This window comes from Etheostoma spectabile, chromosome 1 (genome assembly GCF_008692095.1).
Source record: "Etheostoma spectabile isolate EspeVRDwgs_2016 chromosome 1, UIUC_Espe_1.0, whole genome shotgun sequence".
Lineage (NCBI taxonomy): Eukaryota > Metazoa > Chordata > Actinopteri > Perciformes > Percidae > Etheostoma > Etheostoma spectabile.
This window is the reverse complement of record NC_045733.1, coordinates 18,422,262-18,449,020: the sequence shown is the minus strand read 5'-3', so window position 1 is coordinate 18,449,020 and position 26,759 is coordinate 18,422,262. Positions and strand designations below refer to the sequence as shown.

Below are 26,759 nucleotides of genomic sequence, written 5' to 3'. Positions count from 1 at the left end.
ATGAACATGTACGCCAGCGTGTTTTTTCTCACTGCCATGAGTGTGACCCGCTACCTCTCTGTCGCCTCTGCCCTGAAGAAAACAGCGTGCAGGAGGTCACGGTGCGTAAAGTGTGTGTGCGCGGTGCTGTGGGTGGCGGCCACTGTGGCCACAGCTCCGACAACTGTCTTCTCCACCGTGACTGTGATCGCGGGTGAAAAACTCTGTCTCCTCAAGTTTCCTGATGGGCACGACTGGCTCGCCCTCTATCACATCCAGAAAATACTGATAGCCTTCATCATCCCTATGCTCATAGTCTGCGTTAACTATCTGATGCTCCTGCGCTTCGTAAAACGGAGGAGCATGGACAGCAGCAACTCTAAACGGAGGTCTAGAGTCACCAAATCTGTCGCTATTGTGGTTTTGTCTTTCTTTTTCTGCTGGATGCCAAATCATGCCATCACCTTCTGGGGTGTCTTGGTCAAATTTAACGCAGTCGACTGGGATAAGTCCTATTACATGGTGCACACGTACGTGTTCCCGGTCACTGTGTGCTTGGCGCACGCAAACAGCTGCTTGAACCCGGTCCTTTACTGCCTGATGAGGCCAGAGATTAGGAAGCATCTCAGCAGTTTGATTTGGAGAATCTCCACTACTTCCTCCAAGAAGGTCTGCGCGACGCGCTCTTTAACGCAAGGAGAAACCCAGGAACTCGTGCATCTCCAGATTATGGACAATGAAGAGTACACGCTGTCCATCATAGACCGTAAAGGCGTACCAAGCTCCAAAAAGATGCCATACACCAGATAACTCAGTCTGGTGAAATAAATGCCCCAATGCAACTGCTTGTCCACCTGTTACTGCCATGACTCGTGCGTAATACGTCCGCTTGAATCCATCATACTGTATGATATGAACTAAGTGTAAAGTATTTCATTTATACAACTGTCACAAGATCCCTTGTAATTCCACTGATGAATACATGGGTGTGCATTTCTTTTTTCACGACTTGCAATTTTTATTACAGGTTACATACCATCCTACTGCCAAGGAAGAAAGACAATCCAAATAAAAGAATTAATACTAATTATAAACATCAATCTTAAATTTTTTTTCTTTTCTTCTCCTTTAAAATGCAGCTGCATGCATCTTATTTTTGCTCCTTGATATTACTACTGTTATGAAATGTGTGCCTTTAATTGGCAACAAAGACCGAAAATAAACATGGCACCAGAGAGACGGGGAGAGAGGGTTGGACAATCGTCTTCAGGGCGGAATCGAACCGGAGACATGGCGGAGTAACGGAAACTCAAACATGGGATTTTATTACGAAGGACCTAATGGATTCTGAGGTCAAAACAGAATTACAAGGCTGCAACGTTTTCAAGCCTGTCTGTAGATCGACTGTTTTTTTTAATCCTTTTTTATCTGAAGTAGTTGGTAGTAAGTGGTTGATTTCATGTGGCCATAGATTTCACTTAACTTCTAATCCACTCTGAGGCACCCTCAGTTCTCTAATAGACATGTATAGATAGCCTGTGTTCTGCATTGTGCACATAAAAATGTGATGGTCAAACCTTAAACTTCTAAGCTGTGTTCAACCACTAATGTACAAAAAACAGTGTATATACAGTATACTGCAGAACGTTGTATATATTCTCTTTCATATTCATTTTTACACTCAATGTTTCTGTCACATCATTAATGTATATAAATGTGGACATTTTTTCAGATTGTCAGGTGCATTCTTAAAGGTTTTTCCTTTGGCTTTCAACAATAAAATAAACTTTTCTCTTTCCAAATTGTCATTCATGCATTCTTTAGTTTGACGCTTGAGCATTGAGTGCACAACATAAGCGGGAGAATTTGTTACACCTACAGATAACAGCAAAATTGAGATAAGAAATTCTACATGCATTTATCCAGTGTTAGACTTGTTGATGAAATACAGCATCTCCAAACTCTTTTTCATCATAAGCAGCCTGTACTTATTAATCCTTAATTTATAGTCAACACCAGCTCAAGCCCCACACATGGGCTGTTTCAGGTAAACCAGGGGAGAAGTTAACAGTGGCTGCACCTGTCACTTGGCATATTCAACAAACACATAGCAGGAGAGCCCGGAGCTGAGGGAGTCTCCTGCAGGCAGCTGAGTCTGCTGCTGCCACCTTTGTGTGCTAATGAGTGTCTGTCCCTGTGTGTCTTTTCTCCTCTTTGTGTCCTGAGGCCTCATTGTTTGTGTGGCCAGTGGTGGTGTACAGTGATGACCACAACGTGTCCAAACCGCAGACCTTTTCCTAAAGCAATATGTGTTTGAAATCTGTAAGTACTATAAACGTCAGTTCATACGTACTCTCTTAAATCAAGTCAGTGTTATTTATATAACCCTAAATCCCAACGTTTCTCAAAGGGCTTCTCAATCTGCACAGCATACAATGCCCTCTATCCTCAGACCTCTCTCTCACACCATTCAATAGTGATGCATTTGGACAGTACTTAATACATCATGTTTTTGGCTCAATATCAGGAGAGCTATTTCAATAGAAAAACACATTACTTTAAACAGAAATTAGACAATACATTCTGTAGTTCCATATGTAATACTAGAAATATATACAGTATATATATATGTATATATATACTGTATATATTTCTAATGAAAAAATATAATCATAAATATACTTCAGCTGAGAGGTGTGACTACTTGAGTTATCATGGTAAAAAAAAACTCTGCTTTGCCAATAGATTAATTTGTGTAGGCTACACCAGGAGGATTATGCTGAGCTGAGATGTTCAATGTCAACATTTGAAGAGTTTGAAGAGTGTGCACACATATGTCATACACACGCACATGTATAACCTCTATCAAATCAAACACAGAGAATTATCGTGACTGTACTTTTCCTAATATACTTCAGTAAATTGTTCAAGCTAACGAGTGTGCAACAATGCTGACATCCAATCAGTGCACAGCAGGTTTTGTACCCTGAGTCTCCTTTGATAATTCCCCAAAGGTTTCATTTTGCTTTGCCCATGGTCACTGTGCAGACAAATGAGAAGAAATCTCTAATCCCACCCCCCTTGGTGCCTGTTGCTCGCCCTCTTGCATGCCCTATATTGTAGATAAAAAACGATAACATGCCCTGCAAGGGTTCTGTGCCCTTTCATTGAAATAAATGTGATGTGGTGCCATTGGCTGCCCACTGCTACTATGTATCGGAAGGGGTAAATTAATCGGCCAAATTGTGTTTCCAAGTGTCTTAGAAATCACAATAAAGGCACCTTAAATCTTTTTTCTAGGATGCTTTTCCAGTTGAGAACACTTGATGCAGTCCCCTTTTGCGGCTCCTCCTGTGAAGAAAACCTGATAAAATGCCCCCTTTAAAATTAATAAGATGCTATGCAGTGCCATATACTGTATGCAAGCAAAACCTTCTGCAGGCTGGAACCCCACCACATGGCTGGTGGCCTTTTTATTTTTTCACTCCTTAGTCTATATTGTAACATGTTCTGCAGCATGTTCACAAAACCTCATATTTCTTTTAGATTAATTGACTGTGCTTTGCTTGGATTTATAGCTAACCTTCTGTACTGGTTGTGTGGCTGCTTTTCCTTTTTATGTTGCTGGATCGTACGACATACGCAGCTGCAACAATCTTATTTCCCCCTCAGTGATCAATGTTTTCACCGTGGCACTGTCAGCGGCAGATGGTCAGCACGTGTCTGCTGACTGAATCAAACCTGCTTACCTGAACATAAACGACTGTTTCACTCTACCAAACATCACCGTTTGCCTTCACAGATTCTTTTTAGATGTAATTTAAAACACTGCAGGTCAAAAAAAACAAACTGTCAAACACAGTCACATTTGTGTTTGAAGACACATTTTTCTTTGTGATGCTGGAAACAATCCTTAAGATTTAAATGATTAAAGTACCTGTGTGGCAAACCTGTCAGTTTATTTCTTCAGAGAAAACATGACCAAATGTTATATTAGCTGCACATCATCTTCTGATGTTGTTGACATGCATCAGGAAAAGCCCATCTTCAAAAAGGTTTTCAATATCTAATGTTTCAAAGAAAACCATAAAGCTAATGCAGTTTATATATATATATATACATATATATATATATATATATATATATATTTAAAATCACAAATATCATCATGATCCACTTAGTTTATTTGCTAACTAAACAGTGGATAAAGTCTAATCAAACTGTCTAAACATTTCTCCATGGTTGCAGTATGGAAGATATTATTAAAGGTAAACACTGTCTCTTACTGGTGGATGTAGAGCATTACAGAAATTGATGTTTTCTTGTTAATGGGGCAATCCACAGGTTATACACATAAAGGTCCGTGTTATCAACCTGTAAGGACCTTGGGACTTGGAGTTTCAAGGACCCGAGGGAGGGATGTTCAGGTTCTTCATTGGTTGATTAGAAATATAAGATCTGGTGTTTCTGGGCTGTAGATCAAACCATACTAAGAAGAAGCAGTCAGAATAGCTCAGCCCCTGCTGCTACTGCTTAATCTGTCTCTTGTGAGTCTTGTGAGTGCGCTTATTCACTTTCTCTCAGAGATGAAAAGATCAATACCACTTTCCAGTGCAGTGAGGCCGATCAATTTTCTAATCTCTCGTAAAAAAGCGAGTGAGCGTATTTTTGCCAAATGTTTTCCCGAAACATTAGCTTAAATATTTTAATGTAGATATTTTTGCACTAGCTAGTATAAGTCGAGAATTCAGGTAAGAGGCCAAAACTTTTTTTCGTTTTCATAGTTACCACCTAATATTGGGCCCAATTTGTGGATTTAACTATTGGTTTCTCTAAAAGATAGTTAGGTATTTCAGTGACCAGCAAAGACTCTTCTAACTTAGAAAAAAACACTTGGATGAAAATACTTATTTTGTCCACTAAAGGATTTTTAACCCATTTCCCAAGTTATGACTGTATCCGATCAATATAGCTGGCAGGCTGCCAACTTTGTTTTGCTTTGGTCCTTTGGGACTCTGAAAATACGTTGTCTCTGTGTATCGGATTAATTGAGAGGATTTTATTAAACAACTCTCTTGGTTCTCCAGGCCTCCCCTTCTGTAGTTGAAACTGCTCAGATGTCTAATAAAAAAGACATTCATTGAATGGTTTAGCTCTTCTGCAATGATCAGTGACCTCTCCTCATCACCTGCTCCTTTCTCCTTTGGAGTACCACAGGGATCCATTCTTGGCCCTATCCTCTTTTCTTTATACATGTTGCCTTAAATAGTAACTCTCACCAAAATGCAACCTGGGGTCTTTTTGTGAATATAAACTTTTGTTTATAAGCATAATTAGGACGGAAGCACCACTTTTAAGATTGACCCTATTATTGTTTTTTGGTCAAATAGCCTTCTCGATGGGATTGCTGGGGGCAATTCTATGATAGCATCAATATCGTTATTTTTAGAACACAAAGATGGCTCAATACAACATTAAACTTTGCTCTAAGTATCACCAGGGGCTCTTCACATGAACACAAGCGTTGAGAACATTGTTTGTGTTCACTGAGTTTACTAAAAAGAACAACTCACTGTAGCTGTTGTTATTTCCGCTTGCAGCCATCTTTGTAGTCAAAATGTGTCAATCTCTGAATGCGAATGAACGGACTCCATAGGGCTTAATGTTATTCTTATATATGACTCCTTTTTCAACTACAAGGTCAACATTGTTTTTAACTAAAGACAAAACTAAATTAATGATATTAAGCTGTGGCTGTCTTAAAACTTTGTTCATTTGAATGAGGATAAAACTGGATGTATTTTCTTTTGGTAATTCTGCATGCTAAACGTGCCTGGCTCAAAGTTGGGTGGTTTATACGTTAGGCCAGCTGTTAAAAATCTGCGGTTGATATTTTGACAACACCATGAAATTCGACAAACAGATTAATAATGTTGTTAAAATTAGCTTTTTACAGCTCCGTCTTCTAGCCAAAGTCTCACCCTTCCTAAACAGGCGTGATCTAGAGAAGGCAATTCACACCTTTATTAGTTCAAGGCTGGTTTACTGTAATATCCTTTATGTTGGGCTCAATCAAACTTCTATTTCCAGCCTTCAAGTTGTGCAAAATGCTGCTGCTTGATTTTTACCGATGACCGCCAAGGGGGGGGGAACACATTACCCCCGTTCTCTACACTCTCCATTGGCGTTTTAGAATCAATTTTAAGATTTTAAGATGTTCGTTTTTAAGGCCATTAATGGCCTGGCTCTGGCGTATCTGTCCAAGATTTGAAACCTTCCCGAAAATAACAGGTCGTTGCTTGTGGTCATCCAATCAACTGATTTTAGAGGTCCCAAGGTTGAGGTTCAAACTGTGGGGTGATCATGTTTTTGCAGTTGCAGCACTGAGACCTTGTTTCCTCCTGACATCCGTACTATAACAGATGTAGCTTCTTTAAAATTGAACCTCAAAACTTATTTATTTAGAATGGCTTTTCACACGTAGCAGCATTTTTACACTTTCTGTTCTTCGTGCTTATATGTGTTTGGTTTCTTATTTTACTGCATGTTTTATTTTTTTACTTCATGTGAAGCACTTTGGATACCTGGTGGTTGCTGTAAATAAATATGGATTGATTAATTGATTGATAGACATATACAATGTTTAATTTGTAGGCATATTGCAGCTCTATCACATCATCAAACAGGACAAACAGACATTCGTTGGTGACACAAGGAAGGAGCTGACATATTGTAAGCAATCTGCATTTACTGGACTCATCTTTATGGCATCAGATTATCATTTAGTTACAGTTCTTCATGAGAATGACTTTGTTGAAATCCATGTTGCTTGCAGTATTTTATGCACATCCTTTTGCTCTGATGCAGTGCATGTTAAAAGGCATGCGACATCTCGTAACAGGTTCAATAACCCGAAGCCTTGTTGGCTTAGTTACAAAGTAATGCCATAAACCATGTGGAAAATAATGAAACCCCAAAAAATATTTGAAAGAGTATAAAAAGGTACTTGACTATTTACAAAATTCAAGTTAATTTTGTACAAAGTAAAAGTGCATCAAATGTTTAATGTTTTCCAGGACGAAACTATTAAAAGAGAAGCAGTGAACTCTTAAGACCGGATGCAGGTTTTAGAAGATTCTCCTCTGTAGAAAAAGATCAAGAAACTCTGTAAACGTCTCTGTAGGTTAAACATCATGAATCTTTGTACTCTGGCGACTTTAGTTAAGTTTTGTTTCTTCATAAATTAATTATGCAAGTGAGCTGAACATGTTGCAGATAGATGCAGATAAAATCTTTTAAAACATCGAATTCAATATACAGTATAGTAACTTTACATTTGTGGTAGCTTTTGGGTGGAAAATCACCCTTGAGGTTTTTCATGTATTTCAAAATTTACCATAAGAGTTAAATAAATACACAACAGGAAGAGACAAAAGAGTGATTGGCTAACGCTTGCCTCAAGGGCAAATTGTGGCCTGAAATTCTTGGGACGGATCGATCAAAGCTCCCTCTATTCTTTTTTTCTTTTTTTTAACGACCGGAAAAAGCACCAGAGCTACAGGAAAACGAGAGCTCAAAGATCTGTGAAGGTTCGACAAGGAGGGCAGTGAATACATAGACAAAGAAGGCCCTAATGCCGCAACAGTGCAGGAATGTTAAGTGAGTGTGACAGTGCTGACTCTTGGAGGTCAGGGGTCGTAGCGTGGGACAGATCCAGTGCACTGAACAAGCTTCGCTTCAGCGGTCATGCAGAACTGTCTATGTGGCACCACTTTGGTGTTGAGGAGCAGGGGGAGGTGGGTTGGTCCCTGAGTGACGGGTCCCCTGTGGAAAAGTTGTCTGCTGGGGGCCCTCAGCCTGCGTTACCGTTCTTCGGCCACTTTCCCGTTTGCCTCTTGCTCGTCCTTGTCTCTCCGCTTCTGCCTCCGGAAGAAGCCAAGCTGGGAGGGAGAGCAGTGAAACAGAAAGAAATTAGACGAAATTAGAAATTAGAAGAGGTACAGCCTGACAAGACTGTGCATGAAAGTTCATTCGTGCCCACGGGATCAATATGTGGGACAATCATCCGTTAAAGTCAATTTAATCTATATCCACTAATAATTTGCTTAGCACCGCCTAAGACAATTGTGATTGGTTTAGAGAAATGCCAATAAACCAGAGCACGTTTTTCTCCATTTGCGGATTGCTGTGTGGACTAGCCAGACCCTCCTCCGCAGTGCTGTGGAGGAAGGTCAGGAAAAACGAGACTAAGGTCTATTTCTGAGCTTTCAATCGCTTTTAATCTGTCTTTAATCAGTGAATGGAACTGGCTCAGGTGTAATTACACGACCTTTGTTTCACACTTCGTTCATATGATGAGAACTAAGCCATGTACATGTGATGAAGATCTATGATGCGCTAAAAGCTCCAAAAAAGACAACGTAAGTGGACCTTAAATTAAGATTTCTCAAATATAAAAGTGTTTTTAAAGCATTTACAGCTTCAGAAACAAACACAGTGAAGAGAGTAAATTCATGTAGCTGCTATGCACCTGAACTATAAAATCTACATTTTCCTGTGCATTTGATTTATTATTTTTCTCAAATGTGCTTTTGTTTAATTTATGACCCCGCAGAGCCACACAGGTTAGAGGTATACCTCTGCTTAAATTGTGTGGAGATACAGGTGTCATTTGTCAAGCCCAAACAGGTGCACGCTAGAGAGATGTTAATCAAACTGCAGACATCGACGCAGTCCTAAGATCAATAATATTACTTAATACTAATAATCAATAATAAGCAAAAATAAGTTAACTCACCTGTGTGGGTTTACTATGAGTGTGCACGGCCTTTCAGTTAGTTCAATGTTCAAACCTTCCTTGCTTTTCCTTAAAAAGGTAAAAAGACCTGCTGTCTGAATGTATATTTGTCATTTCTAAGTGTAAAGAAGCCAAATGGGTCTTGTGAACATGAGAAATTCTAAACCAAGAGAAAAGCATGATATTTATTATATATGGTCGCCCGGAGCTAGATTGTGTGTTTCAGTCAATAGCTCTTGTGTTGACTGTAAACATGAGGCTGCCTTTATTGACTGTTAGACCTTTTGCTGCAAAAAGAGGTTCCTTCTATACACAGTACCTTATAGCTATGGCAATATTTCTTACTCAAAACATGCACATGAAGGGAACTCACATGGTCTACTGTGTAATGTATGGCATTTTTCTCTTTCTCTAGGGGCCATACATTGGATAATAGTGCACAACTAGTAACTGTCCTATATAATATGTAAACACAATTTTATACTGATATTCTGTGATAGTTTGTCAATGAATAATATCGCTTTCAGTGTCAGTCTATCCATGTTTACATATACGTTATTTTATCTCTACCAGAGAGCATAACCCTAAACCAAAGTGTTGCTGTGACTACAGTTTAGGTTTAAATAAGGCCTTTCAATACTTCAGATAACTTCAGGAAAGCAGAATTAGTTTGGTAGTAGAATAATATGCTACTACCTACTTTAAAATAAAACAGCAACAGTACAGAGGCACACCTGATCTTTTCTTGTCTCAACAAACATACAAACATTCAATATAATATCTTAACTGATAATGTGCATGATATGATTGACTTACTTTCCATAGAGCGAGAATGAGCAGGGCTAACAATAAGAGTCCTCCCAGCGTGCTTCCAATGATAATCCAGTTAGGGATTCTGTAATCTCCCTCCTTTCTGATCTCCAATATTATCTGTGGGTGAGATAAGCCGATATTTGAATCAGAATACAATTTCTCATTTCATTTTTTAGATACACACCAAACTTGTGTTATAATCTTGAGGTTATTTGTTCATCTTGCACAAAAATTAAAATACAATGTTCTGACATTTTACATAAAGTACCCAGGTGTAAATGTATGATGGCGGAAGATGAAACACTAAAGATGAAGCACTGATGAAGCATTCTGTAACATTCACAGGCAGTGATAATGCACCCAGAGATGATAATGATTATATGAAATTAAAAATCCAGACATATTTAACTGTAGTTATATTCAGCCCATGGAAAACTGTGGATATTTACAAAGATGTGTGCATATGTAAAATTAACAATGACCATTTTTCTGAAATTGGCCTGAAACAGGACTGAAAATGTTCTTTCTTAACTTGTATATTTTTAAAGGAAGATTTGCAGCACAGATTAGAACCAGGTTTATCACAAAAATCCATTCCCCTTTATACACTAATTATACATTTAGAGCTCATGTCAGTGAAAAAGACATCAGTATGCATTGGCTCTTGACTATCATTGACTATTTGTACTGGCCAATAGATGGCAGCAAAGATTAGTGTATGAGTCCAGACTTGTACATGTTGTGCCGCTGGTCCTTTCGGTCCCTAAGCACCACACAACACATGTGCTCCAATACCAACCTTTGGTGTCTGATTCATCACAGTTTCAGTTATCCAGTGCCATACTCAACTGTAGCAGAAACCACAATATATTTTAATAAGGCTGTCACTGCAGCAAAATATGTTCTTGTTTAGCATCAAAGATACAACACTATTTTTATACATTCAGTCCATTCTAAGTCTCAATGCATTTTAAAGACTGATATCCGTAAGCACGAAACACTGTATTCACACATGGATATGATAGATAGATATCAGAGAGATGCTAAATCTTTTAAAATGATGATGCTATTATGAGTTCAGATTTGAGTCGGGTCAAACCCAGGACAGAGGCAGTTTACAGCATTACTTGTTGTTGACTCACATGTCTGACAGGCCTTTCTTCATGTAAAAACATGGGGCTGGAGGAGGGGAGCTCCACTGATCCACTGGTTCCCAGTTCTAGGATTTTAAACTTCAGCTGGAGAGGAAATCAAAACACGCTGCCAGTTTTCACAGACACATCACAAAGCTGTCATCACTACAGAGTCAAAGAAGAATAACAGCCAGATGACTACAGCACTGTCATGCTTGTATGTTATTAAGATGCTGGGGAATTTTAACTTTATGAATGCATGCATTTTTTTTTTAAACTCACTGTGTGTAAGGTATCTATTCGTAGTGCTCCTGTGATTCTAACTGCAATTTCTCTGTAGGCGGCCACGGTGACGGTGCATTGGATCGGCAGAGTTAGGGTGTTGGACCGGTTCTGTGTGAGGAAGCCAAACATCAGCCTTAAGATGATAAAAGGTTACCAAGTTGGAAATAAGAAGATTATTTGGGAATGAGTTTGGTTGACTTGTACTTTACCAAGCGAGAGAAGCGTGAAAGGTCCTCAGGTGATGCCCTGCTCTGTGCCACATGCTGAGGTGGTAAACAGCGCGTACCATCTCTCTGAGGTGTGACATGAGTGAAAACACCAGTTAGTATGTGACAATCTTACGTCTGCAGAGAAAGAGTGAAATATTAACCAAAAATTATTATGGCCCTGTAATACAAGAAAGTTTAACATCTTGGGAGATATGAGAAAATCTATATGGTAAATACAGAGATTAAGTCCGTACTTGTTAGCCTAGCTTAAAAAAGACTGGTAGCAAAGGGAACATCCTGACTGTGTTGAAAGGTTTTTTTTTCTCCCTTTTTTAAACAACCTACCAGCACTTCTAAAGCTGTCTTATTTTTTATATTTCTAAAACTGTTGAAATATTTCTTCCTAAAAAACAATGAAAACACAATGTTTACCGTTAATGAATGAGTGAATATTTTATATAATGAAACAGCAAGTTCATGAGTTTGCCACATATCTAGCTAGCTATACCATGGCTGTATTAGGAGAATAAACTAGCTAAACTTGTAAGTGACACGAGAAAGAAGCTCACGAACGAGCATGTTGCTACAACAACACAAACTAGCGCTATTGACATCAACAGTCACCGACATTGTTTGTACAACACTTCTGTTTGGCATGTATTAATTAGTAATGTTTAACAAAATAAACAATGGATGTATAAGGCGATATAATCATGTCATGCTACTAGCTAGATACCAGCTAGCTACTAAGGTTAGCCTGCGGTTATTGACATCAACAGTCAACAACAATGCCTATTGTAACACTTCACTCTGGCATGTATTAATTAGTAATGCTCATCAAAATAAACAGATGTATTTAGACAACCAAGAAGATGTAATCATGTCGTGCTATCAGCTAGCTAGATACTAGCTAGCTAGCTTTATAGCTTTTAGCCTTATTGTTTGTTGGATTTGCAAGAACTTGAACTCGATATCTCGAAAATCAATGTCAAGATTTTGCAAAAGTGATTGTTCCAGTCCATTTTTTATTAATTTTAATATTTTTCTTTTCAATTTTTTTCTTCTTCTCCATGTCAAAGTTGAGATCTTGCAAATAAAACTCAAGATCTCGCAAAGCAAAGCCAAGATCTCACAAAAGTGATTGTTCCAGTACATGTTTTATTAATTTTAATTCTTTCCTTGATCCCCCCCCTCCATGTCACCTCGAGGCCTCCGTAAATAGCAGTAGCACCCTACTACATACAAGATGTTAGGTGCTTAAACATAATCTAAGCAAAGAGTTATTAAACCCCTCCCCCCAGTGCTGTGATTGTCCAATCATAACTTGGCAACTATTTGACTGAGCAGTTTTATCCATTTTAAATTAAACTTGTAACATATTCCCACTTTAAATCACCCAACAATCAACTTTGAGGCTCCACACTCACCTGGTCAATATAGAGGTCAGATATCTGCAGAAGTTGGTTCCCATTTTTGGTCATTTCTGGGATCTCAATATTCAGCTGCAGATCCTTTACTGGAAAGTAGCCAAGGTTCTGGATCTGAATGACAACAATGAATAAATTGTGTAAATTATTTTCAAGCTCCTGCCCCCCAGCAAATCTCGAAAGGAGAAGCGGGAACGGAATAAACAGATTTCCAAGCAGTGTTTTCCTGTACAGTAAATTTAAGTGATGCTAACTGCTTCTCACCTGGAAAGTGAAGTTGAAAGGAGGACCGATAACTCCAGGCTCCTCCAGTGCCAGATCTGATTTGATCTCATATTTAGTTTGATTTGAATTCCTTTTGAAGTACAGAATAAACAAGAACATGTATAATGTGAGTAATCTATTTTTGTCCATTTATTTGAGCTTAAAAGCATATGTTGTGATGCCAGATAAATGATAACAATTCTAGCTACAGTATCTGCAACTTATTTTCCCACACTGAGTCAATGGCATCTGGAAAATGCTGAATAATGTCACTTTGCTCCAGGTATTTTACTTCCAAGTTCATTGCTTCAACTCAAGAGCTTCAGCAACACACATTATTGGGTAAAACGTTGAAAATTGACAAACCTAGTGAAGAGAAGGTCAGCCTCGTATTTCAGTGAATAATAGATATCATTGGAATTATCAACCGTGCTCATTTCTTCACCATCGCTGTTAAGAGAACGAGACAAAAAAATGTTTAAAGAACTTGAGCAATGATGTTACAGCGGGACACACCAGTCAAAATGTTCATCCTTGTAGTTCAATTGCAGCTTTTTATCTTATCATGATCTCGCCACATGGTATATAGGGTCGAAGTAATGCTTGGTTGGCATTGTTTGGATGTCTTTGTGGTCCATTAGCATCAGTAAAGACACTAAGGACAATTAAGGACAAGCTTGCATTTAGATGCCAATCATTATAAAATACAGATGAGGGTTCACACCTTCTGGCCTCCAGGACAACCCTGACATGCTCTAGGAAGACAGTGTGACTGAACTCAAACTCCAGGCGAAATGATACCTACACAGAGGAGAAAATACAGTTTAGAAGAAGAAATCAGTTTTAACAGTTTATCATCATTAGATTTTAACAACAAAAAACACTAAGTGCACATGTCAGAAGCTTCTTTTGACTCCATACTGTATGCTACTGTATATAATACACCCTCCTCAACAGTAAAGGCTCTGCGTTATAGATTAAGGAGTAAAGCCTGCAATAACCTGCTGTAAGTCCAGGGCTTTGGGCGCGCACACGCGCACACACACACACACACACACACACACACACACACACACACACACGCGCGCGCACACGCACACGCACACACACACACACACACACACACACACACACAGCCCAAAGGCAGAAAAGAGGAGGCAGGAGAGAGATAGAAACAAAAGAGACCATGGGTTTGTGAGAAAATGGAAATCAGACAAACGAAAACAGAAGGCAACCCAGGAGAAGAGGAGGAGAGGAGGATTGATTGGCAGCAGACGGAGCCGAGCTGAGTATTGTTTACAGTCCTCTATGCTGTAATGAAATCCTCCGTCTGACCAAAGAAGAATGCATAACAAGGTTTACTGTAGCTTTCCTCCTTCATACAGACTGACTCATCCTTGACCGACCACAGATATAGTACATACATGCAAACATGATGATCAAACTTCAGTGGTGGAAAGTGCGTTTGGTTTTATGGTTTTGAGGTACTCGTACTTTACTTGAGTATTTCCATTTCCTGCTTCTTCATACTTTCAGTCCATTACATTTCAAAGGCAAATATTTTACTTCACTGCATTTAAATGACGGCTAGAGTTAGTACATACTTTTTAGTTAAAGATTTCACATTAAAACTATTGGATTGGTTGTTTTCTTTGGGACCCCTTACTAAAATCGTTTGCGGCTCAGAGAAGTAACAAAGAACAGGTACTTATACTTATTACTTATACTTATACTTTTTTTACTTTTGAATTTTTACACTGTTGTATTGACACCCTACCCTACAAATGTAATTTGCAGCCAGGGTCAGTCTAGCAACTCTCCATTGGCTTGTGAGCTGGAAAAACCAAATTCTGGTCCGGCCAATCACATCGTGTATAGATTCGGTGGGCGGGCTTAACATAAGGACGACAGAGCTGCAAAGGTTCCTTGTGAATTCCCTGCTACTTGAAAAGAAAGAAGATTGTCTTTAGAATCGGCTTTGGCCGCGACTCTGGAAGACTCGGAGTTAAGCACCGAAGTCATTCTTAAAAAAGGAAGATGTGCTCAGAGTTTTGCCGACCGGATACGGCAAAAGTTTAATCTGTCAATCAGCGTTGCTCTGGTTGGTTGTAGCGCTATTCTATTGCGTGCAGATGGAATTTTAAACTGTTAATCCCGCCCCTCGGATTGAGCCTTGCCTATCGTGAGTTCCCAGACCCAACATCTTGATGTGGGTTTGGCTTGTCAGGCTATTGATACTCTACTTAAATAAGGAATCTGGAAACTTCTTCCCCCACAGCCCATTTTTAAATAATCTTATCCTACTAGTGGAAAATGATCCCTTGTTTTTGTCTTTGTTATGAATGTCCTAGAACAGAAAGGGTCATCTTGGTCATCCAACAATAATTGGATCATCCTATTTTGATGATCATTCCGAAGAAATTAAGATGAAAACACACAGACACACACTCACACACACACTCACACAAACACAAATAAGAATGCAGAGACACGAGACATGCATGCAAGTGGTATGGGTTTGGAAGACATGATTGTCCGTGGCTAAAGGATGTTTGTGCGGCAGCATAGTTAAACATGGAAATTCTCCTTCCTTCTCTGGGTTGATGTAGCCAACTCGCTTCCCTGAGCCACGTTCACTCTCAATCATTAAACAATTAACAATGACTAGTGTTCCCTGTCTCTGTGTGAGCCCACAAGAAATTAAAAAAAAACACATTTGTCACCACTGTAGTATGATCTTAGACCTCACTTTGATGCAGCAGTAGTAAAGTTTATAGTACATGCTAGTTCTACACAAGTAACGCAACCAGAAAAGTCAAAACATGAGTGATAACTGGCTACTTTAAAATGCTTGCCCTGAGGTTCCTACTTTCTGTACAGCGGTTTGGGCAGGCTTGGCAGAACCCCTGGTGTACAATCAGCCTTGTTTAACTCTGTGCCACATTTTTTAAAAAGGCTCCCGACCAGAGCAGATCAGCCTTGTGGCTCTGGATGGTATTCAGGCTGAATGAGTGGGTATAAATCACTGGGAGTTTTAAACGGTGACCGGAGTCCTTTTGGTTCAGTTGTCGGGGAGCATTACACAGAGAAATGGAGTGATATTTGCGTTGCCGTGGAGATGACTACTGTTTGTGATAATGACGTGGTTAGGATATTTCATCAACAATTTCAGTCACCTTCATTCCTTCATTCCTACAGTATTTATCAGCATATGTTGTATCGGTCTGAAAGACTATTGTTCAGACGTCAATGGAAAAGGCTTAGTTTTAATCTGCTCACTGTTTTAACAGCTTTTAATTGCACAGTGCGATGTACCATCAGTGTCCTCCCTAGCAAAGTTAATTCAAACATCACCCTCTTAAAAATAAAACTTGATGCTGTGCTGTAAAATACACTGGAAAGTGCAAGAGTCTCGTAAATATCGTTGACATCACAAGCCTGTGGAAAGGCAGAATTGAATGTGAGAATCAGTAACAGATGAGAAAGAGTACTCTCAGCATCTTGCACTCAGTCTCACCTGGTGCACTAGAATAAAGTGGTGGTAATGTCCTTGAGGGCCAAAGAAGAAAGTTCTTCTGTCCTGTTTACCTTGTTGCTAAGATGTACCCTGAAAATAATGTTACAACAACCGAAGGGGGTGCTTTTTAAATTTGTAATGGTATGTAGAGGAAGAAGGTATTGCTTGACTGTTTTTTATGTCAGATTTAGGTACAGGTACTTAACCTTTAAGACAATGCTTTCGAAAATAATGCAAAGTCACATTTAGACAACTGTGTGAGCAACAGGACCCACATACGGTATGTTTTGGCTTGTGTTCCAGTAAATCTCCAAACTCCACATTGTCGGTTTTTGTGATGTTGTGTGATGTATGTGCCAGTGACAATGTGTCCTTTTTCTAACTGAATTTCAAACATATGAAAAATGTGGAGGTTCATCCTTGATCTTATTAGTAATGCCATGGGATGACACCTTAGCAAGTTTCATTCACTGAAGAAGCCATGGGATATGGACAAAAGCTCCAGAAGAAGCAGGACTTTCATGAGATGAAAAATTGATAGTTGAAACAGTAAACACTTTACCAGTTTGGAAGAATGACCAGTATTTAAAATCACTCGTTTACTCTCTCTGGCACACTGCAAAATGTCTTGGCTTCCACTACTTTGCTGATTAGGCACCTTTCTGCATCACGCTGGCGAACGTAAGGTACTATATGAAGGGCTCTCTAAAAGTTTTTATTTTTTTATTTTTTTTTAAATCTGGAAGCCTTTCTTGATCACATACAATCCTTGACACTGGTGCCTAATGCTAAGGGGGGCTGATTCACATGTGTGCCCTCCCTTGTGGTTTGCTTTAAATTTAATAATTTATTGTATTTATGTATATATTTACTTATAGCAAAATGTGAATGTACAACCTTCTTGATTTCTATGGCTAATTATATATATTATTTCTACTTTCATTAGCATAGCCTAATGAAAGTTGGCACTTGCAATGAAGCATTGCACTTCCTACCTGGACTTTATAGTAACTTGAACTTTCTTCAGGTTAAAGGGCATGTGCCTGGTCTGGGAAACTACACAACATTGTAGCAACACGTTTCATGCTTTATGGGAGACCATCTGCTCTACATTTGTCACAGGATGCAAACTAAGATAAGGATGTTAATAATGCTGGTTTGTCTTGATAAGTCCCTGAAAGCTTTTTATACTGATTTAATAGGACACGTTTACGATTAAATCCAAAAGTACAGTTGCTTGCTTTCTTAAACATGTTATAGTTAGAAATCTGAATAGAGAAGGACATGTTTTTAGTGTTGACACTGTAGACTTTCATGTCAGAGTACAGAAAGAAGGGAACTCACAAACCAGAACTAAACTGTAGGGATGGGTACTAAAGTCAATACTTTTTAGGCCCCGACCAAATTGCCCCTAAAGTATTGAGTATCAAAAAATGCCTCGCATTTAATAACCTATTTCAAAACATAAGGACTAAATCTCACCAGCGTGAGTACGCCAACAAGCATGCAGCATGCCTCTACCATGATCTAATGATGTTTGTGATCAGCTAACGTTACACATCGTAAAGGCAGGCAGGACAAACTCTACAACAGGGCTCACGTAGTAGGAGCAGGAAAATAAAAGAAAAGATGTGTGTGCTAATGTGTAATGTTATTTTTTGTTTTGTTTTATAAAAATGGTGTCGAAAAAAAGTATTATATAGGAACAGGTATCAAAATCACAGTATTGGTATTGATTCCCAGCTTTACTAAACTGGCTCTTCTGGTTGGCTTGTGGGTTTAACATCAACCAGTATAGTCCGTTATGGTCATCTAAAGCATGCATCCTATTTTTTTGGGCCTTTGTGATCTAATACGGCACATGTTGGCATGAAAACTCCAATTTGAATTATTTTGTTAAGGTAGGAAAAAAACAACTTTTACTTTGACTTTCAGTTCAGTCAGATAAATACAGAAATGTGGATTCTCTCAGGAAGAAAATGTCAAACATTGAGGAATTCTCTAGAATGACTGCAAAACCTGCAAATCTGCCAATCAATCATTTAGATTTGACTGTTTTCCCACAAATACAACAGCAAAACATACACCCAGTTAAGTCTAAGTCTTTTGTTAGTAGATTGTCTAATAGCAAATCATAAAGTAAGTCACAGCTTTTAAACATTTAAAAAAAATCTTAATGATAATTTCATTAATTCAGAGTGTGATATCTCACCTGAGTTTTAGCCCTCATGAACGGAGCACTGACATTGCAGATCTTCTCTTTCCTCAGTTTGTCCTCAATGAAACACTCTATTTTGATGTCAGAGTTGTCCTGGATAGAAAATAATAACATTTATTTTAAATACAGTAATGTTATCTTAAATGCACCATTTATCTTATCTCCTCTGTTGGTTGAATCTGAGCCTCTTTAAAATATATTTGGGACAACTTCATACATTACAAAGACAATGTTCTCACCATGACCCAAATGTGTTTGCCTGATGAAAATGTACCTTGACTATGAGGCTAGAGAAGTGTAGATTAGGTGTGTAGGTGATATTCAGGCGAGCATTGTAGGCGTTTTCTCCTTTGTTCTCCAATCGGACATCCACCACCATCCTCCTCCTGTTTCCTTCTATAACCCGCAGAGATCCCTCGCCCCCTCCTTCACTTAGATGGCGGCAGAAAGCACCACGAGACTGGACAGGCTGCGCACAGAACTGACTGGGAGGCAGGGAGAGAAAGACAAGTGAAATCATAAGTAACAGAGCATCTGAGGATCAGTTTTTTTCTCGGGTGTGTAAATACGGTATGTCTGTGTATTATCGTGTGTACCTACTTTCGAGTCATCAGGTCGGTCATACTCTGCAGAGCCAGGTCAGGTATGCAGCGGTCATCCTCGTCACAGCCGTTCCAGAAGGGAAGCTGGCCAAAGGGACATGTTTTTGTCAAGTCAAAGAAACTACTAATCCTTTTCTTTTCATATGTACTTTAACAGAATCAGATGGTAATTTATAAGAGTGCATGTTAATAACTTGAAAGCAGAGACAGGATAGTCTCTCAGTAGGATTGTCTCTCACCTCAGTCCTCACAACAGTAGGCCAGCTTTCATCTAGAACTGGTCCGTCGGCTGCTTCTTGTAGCCCCACTTGTGCAGAAAACACTATGGGCCGTGCATAATCTGTGGTCTCCTAATATAACACATTAAATTCAAAGCTTAGCCTGTGGATTTACTCATTTATCATGGCCCTTTATCTATGATACTGAAATATGGTCTTGCTTTTAAAAGGTTTACACAAATGTACAATATGCAGAAATGCTCAAAATATATGATTATAATCTTATTTTAATGGGCAGTTTGTGTTGGTTTTGACCAATGTATCAATAATGATAATCTACCACAATTGACTTATTTTCAAAAACAGCATTCTAACCTTCACAGTACTAACATTTTCCACATAATCTTACTAGTAATACATACTACTGTTACCCATCTAACATAGGGGAAAACACTGGGATACATTACTCTATAATTGAAACAGTAAACACTTTACCAGTTTGGAAAAATTAACCAGGATTTAAAATCACTCGTTTACTCTCTCTGGCACACTACAAAATGTCTTGGCTTCCACTACTTTGCTTTTTGGATCAAGCTGTTGAAAGTAAGATACTATTTGAAGGGCTGTCTAAAAGGTTGTTTTTTTTTAAATCTGGAAGCCTTTCTGGATCACATAAAATCCTTGACACTGGTGCCTGATGCTGAGGGTGGCTGATTCACATGCGTGCCCTCCCTGGTGGTTTGCTTTAAATTAAATAATTTATTATATTTATGTATATATTTACTTATAGCAAAATGTGAATGTGCAGCCTTTGCATTTTATCTATGACACTGAAATATGGTCTTGCTTTTAAAAGGTTTACACAAATGTACAATATGCGGAAATGCTCAAAATATATGATTATAATCTTATTTTAATGGGCGGTTTGTGTTGGTTTTGACCAATGTATCAATAGTGATAATCTACCACAACTGAATTCTTGTCAAAAACAGCATTCTAACCTTGACAGTACTAACATTTTCCACATAATCTTACTTCTTATACATACTACTGTTACCCATCTAACATAGGGGAGAACACTGGGATACATCACTCTTTGGATGAATTATTCATTACAAGCAAACATAAACAGACAAACAAACAAAAAATTACATGAACAAAAACATGTAAAGCCAATTCTTTCATTGCTCTTATTGACTTTTGCAACCCCCATCATGGGCCTCACCATGACGTGGAAGTAGATGTGGTCGCAGGTCTCTTCTTCAGGAAACAGTGTCAGGTTTTGAGGCTGCAGCATGCTTGGGTTGTCTAGTATGGCCCGAGGATTGAAACGTCTCTCCGCAATGGACACATTATATTTGATCCCTAGTGGGTCATAGAAAGAGTTAAGAAATTACACACTGTTCTATTTGTGTTCAAATGTTTCTAAGATAGATGGCTTCTTTTTTTACTTCGGTTAGTGCAGACTAATTGACAAATGGCCTCACCAGGATGTGGTAAATGACATCACTGTTGCAGTGCAATGCAATATTAGCTTGACTCTGAACATATGATGAATCTGTATTCAACATACTGTATATTCAAACCCACTGGCTACATTACTGAGTCATTCCCAAGCCACATTGTTTAAAAGGCATTCCATTTACGGCCTTGTGTTTTCATGGCATAAGGAAAAATCTACTAAGGGTAAACTTGTGCATGAGTTGTGTTTGGGGTCAATTAAAGAATTAGAGACAGTGAGATTTTAATACCTTATGTAAGAAGATCTGGGCAGATAATGGACACTAAATAATTTGGCTTCACCGTAGTATTTGTCGGCAGTATATTCAGCAAGAAGTCCCAACAAAGGACATCTAAAAAGTTGTAAGTTAAGTATTTTCTCTCAAATACTGTAAATAAATATTTGGACCAATAAGATTAACTAGAGTGGGACAGAAAACTAAGTTCCATTTTATGCAATAGACCAGAGCTAACTCACAAACACCAGCACATCTGCCATGCATTACTAGCTAGACACGGCAATGAGGGGAAAATTAAATAAACGCGTTCCACTGTATGTGTAAACAGCGAAGACAAGATAAGTCCCTCTGTTTTTCCTCAACTCTGTTTTGACACGTCTGATAGATTGGATTAAGATGTTGAAGGGTCAGAGGTTAACTCAGTACATGTTCCCCCGCACCTTAGCTTCCTCCCCTCTGATACACAGTGAAACTAGACCCCGCCATCATATCTCTAAAAGCAAACTGTGAGCAGAGAAACCCTGCTGTTATATGCAGGTGGGCGACTATGGGTGGCACAACGTCCTTCTGTAGTTGTCGCCACCACCACACAATTAGAAACGACTCTCTTTTATAAGACGAATAAAAGATGTAGATGCATTCCATCCAGCGTTCACACAATAAAAGGAACATTTGTGGTTGAGATATACCAGTTTTGGATGCAGTAGCATTAGCTTTGGCAGAGAACAGCAGCAAATCAGAATCTCTTACTGCTAGTAAAGAAACGTTTCGCTTTGGCGCCACGCACCCATCCCAGATTTTACGGGAAACCGCGTGCTCAAAAGTCAATCGGAGCCAGGAAGGATATACATTTAGAGGGCTGAATGCCTTTTCTCACTTAAAGCCAAAGTCATATTACAATCCGATAGCCACAACAAATCCAAAATATAAATTTCTCTGCTCAAGCATATTGAAGAAAATAATCTGTTAAAGGCTTTTCACTATCCAGAGGCTTGACAAAACACCTAACCGTGTCAGCATCTTTCCATTTCAGGAAATACTTCTTTCTTTTTTTTCTTTTCTTAGGAAGACATTTTGTTTTATCTATAGATGATAGATAGGTTGAGCAATAAGTAATAAGTAAAAGGGTCTGCTTTAGTAATAGATGAACTAGAGTTTTATTAGGCAAAACTAAGGAAGGGAACTTGGAAATTTCACTCAGATGGTTCCACAGCAGTGGATTATTTTTGCTCGCTTACCAATTTCCTGTGTGGGTGGAATGGCTGTCATGGCAGTAATGTTGAAACATACAATGGCTGACATACAGGTCACGTCTTTGCCACCTCTCTGACAGTCCTTCACAAAGATGTTGATCTTACTGGGCTCAAACCTGACAGTGGTATATATCCGGAAAACACTCTGTGACCTGTGAGGGCATAAAGCTATTTGATTAAAACCAACCCAAGACCTTTGTGACTTAAAAATATTATTCTTTCTGAAAGCATAAACATAAACCACTCTATCAGAGGTTTTTAACTGTATATGTAACCGTGAGCCAACTACAGTAACTGATAAAGTAACTGATGACATTTTTTTATAACTAAAAGTATCTGCAATAGCCGTGTTGAATAATCCAACAGTATTATTTACAAGGTGAAATACTAACCAGAGGAGAACAGCAGCACCAAGGGAACCTACTGCCAGGTCCACTAAACCATCATTGTTCATGTCCATTGTGCCATGAATACTACGGCCAAAGTACAGCAGGCCAGGAGCCAAATCTACTGCTGCTATCCTCTGAGAAACAGAGAGAAGAAGAGATGTGAGCAAACAAGGATCATAATGACAACAACCACAGTTTACAACGTAGGGATTAAAGTCAATATTGGAGCAGTCTTGTGTGTGCAATTAAAGTGTGCAGTTAAATAATTATAAAGAGTCTAGAGCTGCTACATATGGCATTGCTTCAAGTTATTTTGAGAACAAAGTGCATGTGGTTTGTGTTTTTGTATGTTTAGCACATATACTAAAAATACTATATTTTACATTACTATCAACCATTCTCTGAAGCATACCATTTGCTTAAAGTGGTCACCCTCACTTCCTGGTTCTGTTTAAATCAGTACTGTCACATCAGATTTTGCACATTCTGCTAGATTCTCATGCCTGAGAGTCTCCTGTGTTTGTAGGGTTTATTGTCCACTTGTACAGTAGATGCTCCACACCCACCTGCCCCTTATTTCCTTATTAATCACTCAGTATATGTCAGCCCTTTTCCCGACAGTCCTTTGTTTGATTGCCTATTGTGCTTATAGCCGTTTTAATCAATCTGTCAATGACTACATCCTATTCACTGCTGGTCCTCTTGCTCCTTGTCTAGTTTTGTTAGCCCTCACTGACAGATTCCTCTTACTTACTTCTGCCTTTTGAGACAAGTAGAACACATCTGGGTACAGAACTGTTCTAAGTATAAATGACACTTGTGACACTACCTAATATGCACATGATTAAAATGTGATTAAAGTCATTAAGCAAAAACATACAGATCCATTGATATTGTCTTCTTACTGTACTCGTTGTACAGCTCCTACCTGTTTGTATTTGCGTATTATTCTGTTGTGCTGGCTGAAGAAAACATAAATGGCTCCTTTGTGGTCATCTTCCAGTGGGGCTCCCACCACCAAGTCATTGAAGCCATCACCGTTCAGATCGGGGACGGGAGCGAGCGATGAGCCAAAGCGAGCATTCTGGCCACCATTATGGATTTCCAATGCTCCCTCAAGGACGAAACGGTTCTGAGGGGTGAAGGGACACATAATGAAGCATTCACATAGATTTATTCAAATACAAGTTATATATATATTGTATGTTACACAAAACATCCAAGTCGTACAGTATTAGAATGTATTTGTTTGCCACTTCCCAAATATCTGAAGGCATTTGCCCCTGAAGGGATAGTTTAAATTTTTTGAGACAATAATTTGAGATTATATACTATACATATTTCAACCACAACACAACAATTTATACAATACAATATGTCCGAGCCTTAATTCTCCTCCCAGAAAATCTGTGTCCATGTATATGAGTAACTGGACTGCTGCATCATTTAAACTATTTTATAGCCTTTGTCTTATTGTTATGGCTAATATACCAATAGGTTTATCATGGCTTCATACTTACACGATTGCTCAATTACAAACACCTGGAACCAAAGAAATATGCTATAATCTGTTCTTTCAACATTTAAAACTCCCTGTGTGTTATTTAGACTGGCCACACAACGTCTCACTTTGTTTAACTTGATTTTGCCAAGTCACGTCCCACAATCCACTGTGTAAACAACAGCAGTGTGTATCTGGTGCATTTGGGAGAATAACCCAGATACCGTAGTATACCTTTGTCTGGGCTTCCAAATGTAGCTCAGCGTAAATTCTTTCAGGAAAACCTAATTTAAAAAATGCTCTCTTCCTAAATGGAATCAGCTGGCTGGGGGCGCTCACCTTCCTGCTTAACCAATCAGAATCATACACAAATTGCAAGGGCCAATCACAGACCCACAACCCTGCTTTTAAAAATCTGTTTCTCAGTCCGGAGCCTCCTTTGGTCTGGTCTTCGGGCTCCATGTCGCCACCACCGGTGTCTAGATTCCATCGGGGGGTCTGATGGTTCTCTACCCCTATATAGATGTACGAAATATTCGTATAGCGATGGAGTCTAAGCGCCAAAGACTTTGTACATTTTATTGAGCTGTACAATAAACCTAATTTGCATATCTGCAAACATGTCTTTCCTGATTGAAATAGGGTTAGGATTTAGGTGAGGTGTGTATTTCTTTGGCTTCATTAGTCCCTGTTGTGGAGCTGTTTCCAGCCAAGTTTTAGTAAGTAGTTGTTCTACATTATCATGCTCAATGTATATACTGAATGTCATAATTCATATAATGGCCAGTGTTTTAGAAAATTGGTTTTTGGCCATAACTGAACCACATTTTCAGAGAAGAAATGCTTGAACCTCTCCAAACTCAACCCAGCCAGGAAAATCCTGCAGAACCAGAATATCCAGTTCTGTTGATGTAGCTACCAGATTCTGATAGGACCCCCCATGTTTCAGAGATTTCATTTTCCTCACTGTCTGAGTTATTGTCAATGCATTAATATGTATAATGTTGCAGGCAACTAGAATGCCTAGAAAATCCCACTTAGCACGCAAACATCTTGATACATCAAACACAACATGACACATGCATGCATAAACACAGAGAAAGCATAAGAGAGCATCACACCAAGGAAGGGATGGCTGTCCTCTCTGTCTTCCATCCAGCTAGGTTTGTTGTTTCAATGATCTCAAAACCATCTTTAGTCAACAAATCATGTTGGAATTTAAACAGGTAAAACAAACAACATGTTTCATCTTTGCTCTTATCAAACAAAAGATAAAGTTTGGATCAGCGTCTGTATTTTCCACATAATCCTTTAATTCTGCCTTTTTGAACTCAAATATATAACATCTGGCAAAAACAAAGTAAGGAATTTTACCTTTGGGTTGTGAAAGAACCGGACACCATATAGCTTTAGCGTATTTATTTGAAGTTCTATTCTTAGCGAGTGTAAAGTCAGATGGAAAATATCCATGTCTTTGAAAGAAACTGCCTGACTGGAATTTTACCAAATACTTCAGTCCATCAGTAGTCATGCATAACATTGCTCCACTTGGCATCCCAGCTCATAATATATTTCGGGTCAGGAGACAAAACATGAGATCATTTGTTAATACAGATGAATAAATCGGAAGGGAGTTGATTTAGGAAAAGATTTTTTACTTCTCTGCTACCTGATGTGTGCATGTGTGACAAAGAGGGAGATAGATGGAGAAATGGGGGAAAATATATCCGCCGCTGTTTAAATTTGAAACATATGGCTTGTGATATGGCCATGAAGGGTCACGACCAGTCTGCAGTGGCTAAGGAAAAAGTTAAAAGTGCAGCTTATTTTTTTGTTAGACTGTGACTGGAATTTCATATTTGACCAGCTGCCAGACTTCAGGAGACCTTATTTGGACTTGTGGTAATTATTTCTTATGTTTTGGTCAGAGCCTTCCGTGCAAAGGCAGCTCAATTTTAGCTTGCCATTAATTATCTGTACTCTTACCTGTACTTACAATAACTAAACAATAACTGACTGTATCTCAGCTATACCATACATATCAGATAATTCAAGACATCCTATCCAAATAGCGTTAATATGAATACATTTTTTTTAACGGAAAACGTAAAATATCTGTGATAATCTCCAGTCACGCTGGCATCTCTGTGAGGTTGTGGGTTCAAGAGGTAATCCACTGTTAATTAAATATTGATTATAGCCACTTTAACATTTCATGGCAATCCAGTAAATAAATTGCAGAGATTTTTCAATAATGCACACCTATTATGCAGACATATAAAACACATCTCTTTCTTTATTTTAGTATGGATTGACGGACAGCATTGCCATGACTAAAGTTTTTTTTATTTTTAACCGTTTTAAATTGCTCTTTAATGTTTGATGTAAAGAACTTTGAATTGCCTTGTTGCTGAA

The 26,759-nt window shown here is 38.7% G+C and overlaps 2 protein-coding genes across 6 annotated transcripts in view; one reads left to right on the top strand and one right to left on the bottom strand.

The window, feature by feature from the left end:
* The window catches only part of LOC116693562 (relaxin-3 receptor 1-like), a 2,139-nt gene extending 444 nt beyond the window's left edge, over positions 1 to 1,695 (top strand). The window contains 1 exon segment of the mRNA XM_032522584.1: positions 1 to 1,695. This exon segment is cut by the window's left edge and continues 6 nt beyond it. Within this exon segment, the coding sequence (XP_032378475.1) occupies positions 1 to 789 (789 nt within the window). The 3' untranslated portion in view covers positions 790 to 1,695.
* A 5,328-nt stretch (positions 1,696 to 7,023) lies between these two features.
* itga11a (integrin, alpha 11a) overlaps positions 7,024 to 26,759 on the bottom strand; it is a 72,200-nt gene continuing 52,464 nt past the window's right edge. For 4 of the 5 annotated variants that reach the window (XM_032517804.1, XM_032517815.1, XM_032517787.1 and 1 more), the window contains 17 exons: positions 23,772 to 23,975; positions 22,847 to 22,977; positions 22,440 to 22,606; positions 20,688 to 20,827; positions 19,484 to 19,594; positions 19,243 to 19,328; positions 18,917 to 19,127; positions 18,637 to 18,735; positions 13,632 to 13,708; positions 13,274 to 13,357; positions 12,908 to 12,998; positions 12,644 to 12,757; positions 11,217 to 11,300; positions 11,005 to 11,115; positions 10,732 to 10,827; positions 9,593 to 9,706; positions 7,024 to 7,919 (listed from right to left, as the gene is read on the bottom strand). In XM_032517804.1, the coding sequence (XP_032373695.1) occupies positions 7,842 to 7,919; positions 9,593 to 9,706; positions 10,732 to 10,827; positions 11,005 to 11,115; positions 11,217 to 11,300; positions 12,644 to 12,757; positions 12,908 to 12,998; positions 13,274 to 13,357; positions 13,632 to 13,708; positions 18,637 to 18,735; positions 18,917 to 19,127; positions 19,243 to 19,328; positions 19,484 to 19,594; positions 20,688 to 20,827; positions 22,440 to 22,606; positions 22,847 to 22,977; positions 23,772 to 23,975 (1,998 nt within the window). In that variant the 3' untranslated portion in view covers positions 7,024 to 7,841. Of the gene's footprint in view, positions 7,920 to 9,592; positions 9,707 to 10,731; positions 10,828 to 11,004; positions 11,116 to 11,216; positions 11,301 to 12,643; positions 12,758 to 12,907; positions 12,999 to 13,273; positions 13,358 to 13,631; positions 13,709 to 18,636; positions 18,736 to 18,915; positions 19,128 to 19,242; positions 19,329 to 19,483; positions 19,595 to 20,687; positions 20,828 to 22,439; positions 22,607 to 22,846; positions 22,978 to 23,771; positions 23,976 to 26,759 lie in introns of all 5 variants that reach the window. The other variant, XM_032517795.1, reaches the window with a different exon arrangement.